The sequence below is a fragment of the Aedes aegypti genome, chromosome 1 (assembly GCF_002204515.2).
Source record: "Aedes aegypti strain LVP_AGWG chromosome 1, AaegL5.0 Primary Assembly, whole genome shotgun sequence".
Classification (NCBI taxonomy): Eukaryota; Metazoa; Arthropoda; class Insecta; order Diptera; family Culicidae; genus Aedes; species Aedes aegypti.
In genome coordinates this window covers 148,951,276-148,957,275 of record NC_035107.1, presented here as the reverse complement: position 1 = coordinate 148,957,275, position 6,000 = coordinate 148,951,276, and the positions used below count along the sequence as shown (strand labels likewise).

Genomic DNA, 6,000 nt, shown 5'->3' with positions numbered 1-6,000 from the left:
AAGTAACTGGGTAGGGTTTGGTCGAATCCTTGCCGCATGAAGCAGCATATTCTGTGGTGGTAGTTGGTTGCGATGTCGTATCCAAGAATCGTGTTTACAACATGGGCTGTCGAATCAATGCGCCTCAGGTTATATACAAAACGCACCGCTGCTTTGAAACAACGGTGCAGTTGATCTTTTAGTGTGCTTTACTACATCGCCGTACGTACAGAAGGGTACGATCACCGATTCAAACAAATTGTAAGCCACATTTTTTTCTGGTGTATGAGTTACATAGAATATTGTGCTCTGCAAGATAAATCCACGCAATGCGATTATCTGAATAATGTCGATATACCGTCGCAGTGATTATGAAAATTACCAAATGTTTCAGATTTAGCAAATTTGAAACATTTGCGTCTTTGAAGAACGAAAAAATCCAAGCCTACTTGAATTTTGACGTTGCGTTTGAATTGCGCGCATATCTTCTGCGCGTTACCGCCGCCGCTGGATGTGGATTTAAAATGAGCGCAGCAATATCCAATGTTGAATAAAAATCGTTGCATATTTTTGTGCCACGATAAATGCGTTAGGTTGAGTAAATTGAAAGCGTTTTTTTCTCTCTTATAAGCAGGTGAAATCAACTCACCTGTAAAAATTCTGAAACGGCAAATGAAATGTAATATGTTGTTAACAAAATGTAAATAAAATTTTAATTCAGTTTTACCAAATTAGGATGATAGTGTTGTCTAACACAGAACAAATATAAGAAATGAATGTAATGTTTGAAATGATACTAATAAAAAATATAAAAAAGTACGGAACGAGCTCACCAATTAATTCGGAAACCTCCCATTACTAAACCGTCGGCATTATACTCATTGCTCATAACAGAACCGATTAAAAAGGCACGAGACATTCTGTTCTAAAACACGAATCGATTGCGTTGTGGGATGGTACACGAATTATGTTACTCCAAATTTCGACCCATGTTGTCATTTCCACTGTTCTAATAAACAATTTGAATCGCGCGCAAATCGACTGGAATTGCTGTTAGGTACATACCACTCACGTAACAGTTAGGTTGTTGATCAATGAGGTCGGATAAAAATAAAAGCATTTTTACAAAGTTCATTCAATTTTATTTGGTAAAAATATGAAAAAGTGAATAGGTGGTTTATTAAACACGTTCTTTTGTAACAGCGATATACGTATTTCAAATTTTCCATTCAATATGCGTCAAATATACTCACGTCAAAGCCTGGTACTATCTAGCTGTATAAAATCATCGTACATTCCGAACAACACACACAATTTCCTGACAATCGACGAATGATTTTTGGCATAAATTATATCGTCTCGCCTCGATTTAGCTTCCTCTTTGTATTTTAGCCAGGCTTTTCGTGTGTGTTCTGTACACGGACCCCATTGTGAACTTGGCTTAGCCGCCTTCGTGATTTTGCCCCATACTGACTCCTTTGTAGAATCTCCTGTCACAGTCCAAACAGCCCAAATTAGCACTTGCAGTATACCGAAAATAAAAACGAAAATGCCGCAAATTAAAGCTTCGCCCGGATACTGCTGGCCACTGTATGTGGGCCATTTGTATTCAACCAGTGAATAGATGAAAACGGCAATCATGAAAAGTGGCGTTATAAGACCCCAACATAGCCGCCAGTAGAGTCCCACTCGACGTTGCACCATGAATTCAATATCGTTGCACCAGTTATCCAATCCATAAATCCAAAAGATTGCAACCATTTCAATGATGGCTAGAACGTAGATCAGAAAAGTACCTCCGTAGTGATCGACCAGATCGAGTATCCATTGGCCACCCTGAAATTGGACGAGAAGTGAACTGATTTATTTTTTCTCAACAGGTTAAATAATTGCTACATATCCCTGGGCTTGGATTATATTTTTCATTACTATTATATTATATTGCATCTATTTCGTAGTGTTAAGTGGAATAATTGAATGATTGCCTTGACAATAGCAAAGTTTTATTATAACAATCAAATATTTTACCTTCTAATCTGATAATTCTGGTTAAACTACTGCATAATACGGCTATAATTCATAATTATATTTCTGAAAAATTGATTTTTTTTAGTAGATTAAAGGCTTAGAGAAGGAGAAGCATCCAATTATAAATCCACGTTCTTCTCGTATGGTGTTGTAGTATTATGAAGGATCTCATTGGGAATTCTGGCCTTGATAATGATGCTTAACAAGTACAAACCAGCTTCCACTGTAGTACAGGCGACAGAACATGGAACCTTATAAAAAGCAGCAGAAGTAACAGGCCCGTCTGTTCCAGTAGAAAAGCGCCGCCTGGAGGAGACAGAATGTGAAGAAATGGGGCTGTTGCACCGCACCCAAAAAACACGAAAGTTCTATCAAAAACACAACGCTTCCCACAGAGGCTTTCTTCTTGGAGGCAGCACTACGATGAACATTTGAATGGCGCTGAGAGCACAGGCACGGAGGTTTAAGGCAACGGGAGCAATTACTACGTCGGAATGTTGGACAATAGCAGGCAACCAACTTCCACTTTGAGGGATGTTAAGGATGCCGTTCAACAGCTCAAGAACAACAAGGCAGGTGGTATCGGAGCGGAACTCATTAAGATGGGCCCAAAGAAGTTGGTCGCTTGTCTGCATTGGCTGATAGTTAGAATCTGGGAGACAGAAGGAGACGGAGGAATGGAAGCAAGGGGTATATGCCCTATCTACAAAAAAGGGCGACAAGCTAGAATGTGAGAACAATCGACGGATCACTATTTTAAATGCTGCCTACAAAGTGTTAACCCAGATCATCTTCCGTCGTCTAATCACCAATCCTAGAACGTTTCAATTTGTATTCTTTCCAAACGATGTTAAAATATGTTTACCCAAGAGTTGCCGCCACAACCCTTGGACATAAACACATAGATTTTTCCGATGAAATTCCACATTTTTCCCTATTTTGCCTAAACATTAAGGTTTTCCGATGATTTCATTAAGGAATAAGCGTTTCCATACCACAAAGCAAACTCATGGAGAAACATGGTTACTAACTACTTGTTCTCCATACTAAATGGCATTCTACCCCATCCATTTGGTCATTTTGAACCACCCCCATTTTTTAACCAACTTTTCTACACAATTTGAACCCGTTAAAAAACTTAAATTTGGGATTTTTTTTCATGATGGTAGCTAGCAAATATTGTAAAGTTACTGTTAGGACTTCGAATGGCGTTAAAATGTGGATCTCATTAGGAGAAAACGACACAAATCCTTAAAGTGGCATTTTGGACCATTTGAAACATTGGCAGAAATGTACAACCGCCTGAAACGCGAAGCAAGAGTCGGACTGGTGGTGAATGCGTCGAAAACAAAAGGTGGGCGGAGCCGAACGCGGCAGGGCTCGCCTAGGAACCAGCTTTATGATTGACGGGGATACCTTCGAGGTGGTAGATGAATTCATTTACCTCGGATCCTTGCTGACGGCGGACAACAGTGTTACTTACGGTCCACAAAGATTTGTCCCCGCACCAAATGTACCATGTACAAAACACTGCACGATTCTCGAGGAGGACCTGCAAGCACTCGGAGTCCTCGAACGTCGGGTGCTTAGGACGATCTTTGGCGGTGTGCAGGAGAATGGTGTGTGGCAGCGAAGCATGGACCACGAGCTCGCTGTATTCTACGGTGAACCTACCATCCTACATAAAGGTAGCAAAAACTGCAAGAATGCGTTGGGCGACGGCATGTTATAAGAATGCCGCACCACATCCCTGCAAGAATGGTGTTCGCTTCCGATCCGGCATGTACAAGAAGGCGAGGAGAACAGCGGGCACGGTGCAAGATCTGGCAAGTGGGCCGCATCCGAGGATGGATAGAGGTAGCTGCGAACCAAGTTGTATGGCGTGGAATTGTTGACGCAGATTTATTGTAATAACAATTTAATACCAATGAACTAATATAGTAATAAATTGAATACTATCAAATTTCTATATTTGACAAGTTTTCAAAGGCGATCAATTAATGACTACTATCTATTGAATAAGCCACATCATCAAAATTCATACTTATATCTACTAGTGCTCCATGGTGATTGGCGAATCTGTGTTTTCTAGGAAAAAATATTTGCTCTTATGTGAGGAGTGCAATTGACAACGCGTAATGGATAAAGTCACATACAGTCAACCCACAGTTGTTCCGTGTCATTTACCAAGACGGGCTGTGGCATCCAGAAAGATGGTAAGATTTTGTTTCGAGCTGAAAGATGTGCTTGAAGTCGTTAGTCCAGAAAGCATTTTCGGCGACTGGGGGCCATACACAGGATTGGTGGATAAATGGTGTTTGTGGGATATGCTGAAGGGCGTAAGGCTTACCGTTTCCTTGACCTTACGACGAATCGCATTACTGTGAGTAGGGATGCAAAATTCCTTAAGCAGTCTTGTGTTCGTGAGAGCAAGCCATCTGCTGCAGCTGCCTGTGTATGAAAACGAAGATGCTGAAGAGGAAGAAGAAGCCGAAGAAGAACCTGCATCGCGAGACGAAACGGACGACAGCAATGCTTCCCAGGATTCAGTAGAAGATGATCGTCGTGTTGTTGAGTTGGAACATATTGGAACACTTCATCGTTCGTTGCTTATCAACAAAGGCGTCCCTCCACGACGGCTGCTGGAAGAGATGTTTAGTGCTTAAACCGAATCCGAGGAAGAACCGCAGAGCTTGCAGGAAGCCTTATCTGGACCGGTGGCGCGCCGCCATGAAGGAGGAGATTTAATCCCAGATCAGGAATGGCACATGGGTATTGGACCGAATTTCCAGCGGGCCGTAAAGCGGTAGGTTGTCGATGAATTTATAACATCAAGAAGATTTTGAGGAAATTTGCCCCTATCATCAAAAAGACAACGCTTCGCACATTACTAGCTGTGGCGTCTCTACGCAATCTGACTTTACGGCACTGAAATGTGAAGACTGCTTACCTTTATGGTAACCAAAATCGCTAGAAGGTACAGACTACAAGCTGCCAAAGCCACTAAGAGCCCCATGGATACTGGATTTGTTTCTACGGTTGATAACAGTGCTCCATTTTGCAACAATTCAGCGTATCGGAGTCTCGTGGGTGCCTTATTATACGTAGCAGTGTGTGCTCGACCGGACGTTACCGTGAGCGCTTCTACCTCGGTTGAAAAGTCTGTGCGCCTACGGAAAGTGATACGAACGCTGCCAAAAGGGTTCTTCGCTATTTGATCTCAACCAAAGGCACTCGTTCAAAGTACAACAGCGATGCGGGCTTGATCGGGTTCTCAGACGCCGACTGGGCGGGCGACGTCATGATTTGTCGATCGACTATTAGGTTCGCCTTTCTATACGCTGGAGGAGCAATTTCTTGGGGTAGCAGACTTCAACATTGTGTTACCCTCAGTTCAATGGAATCTGAATACGTGGCTCTCGGGCGCCGAGGAACCGAGTGCGCTTGGAAACCCAGGCTTTCCAGTGAATACACGAGTCACTGAAGCCTCGAGTTCGTCACCATACTCGAGAGGCGCACGGGACAGACAGGACGCGAGAGGCTGCAGAAGTAGGGGAGGAGTCGTCCGCCCCCTGGCCAGATTTGAAGGAGAGATACCAGTGGTCGATAAAGGAGCAGCGTAGAAGATGCTGCAGTGCTCGGGGCTTCAAAGAAGAGAAGAAAGTGTAAGATAGATGACTAGAGTTATAAGAAAGTGAGAGGCATCGTCCGGCATTGTGGACGGACGCAAGGAAAGATAGGAAGATCAGGAGGCATGAGTAGAGAAAGTAGGACGTCAATAAAGTGGAAGTGTACACGAGGCTAGGAAATAGAGGGAGTTTTCACTTGAGCCAATTAATAAGTGTTTTTTTTTTCGTTGAGCCTCACGAGCGTAGCACCGACCCTGAGGCTTGGAGACGGGGGTCTCATCTAGGCTGGGAGTAACACGGCCTGTAAGTAACAAGTGGGCCGTGGGTGGTTCGTCAAATGCATCTCGCCATAGATTTTTTTTCC

The 6,000-nt window shown here is 43.0% G+C and overlaps 1 protein-coding gene across 2 annotated transcripts in view; it reads right to left on the bottom strand.

The window, feature by feature from the left end:
• Nucleotides 1-1,098: 1,098 nt before the first annotated feature.
• LOC5570613 (sodium-dependent nutrient amino acid transporter 1) overlaps nt 1,099-6,000 on the bottom strand; it is a 57,788-nt gene continuing 52,886 nt past the window's right edge. For both annotated transcript variants that reach the window (XM_021850739.1, XM_021850734.1), the window contains exon 10: nt 1,099-1,815. In XM_021850739.1, coding sequence (XP_021706431.1) covers nt 1,234-1,815 — 582 coding nt within the window. In that variant the 3' untranslated portion in view covers nt 1,099-1,233. The remainder of the gene's footprint in view (nt 1,816-6,000) is intronic.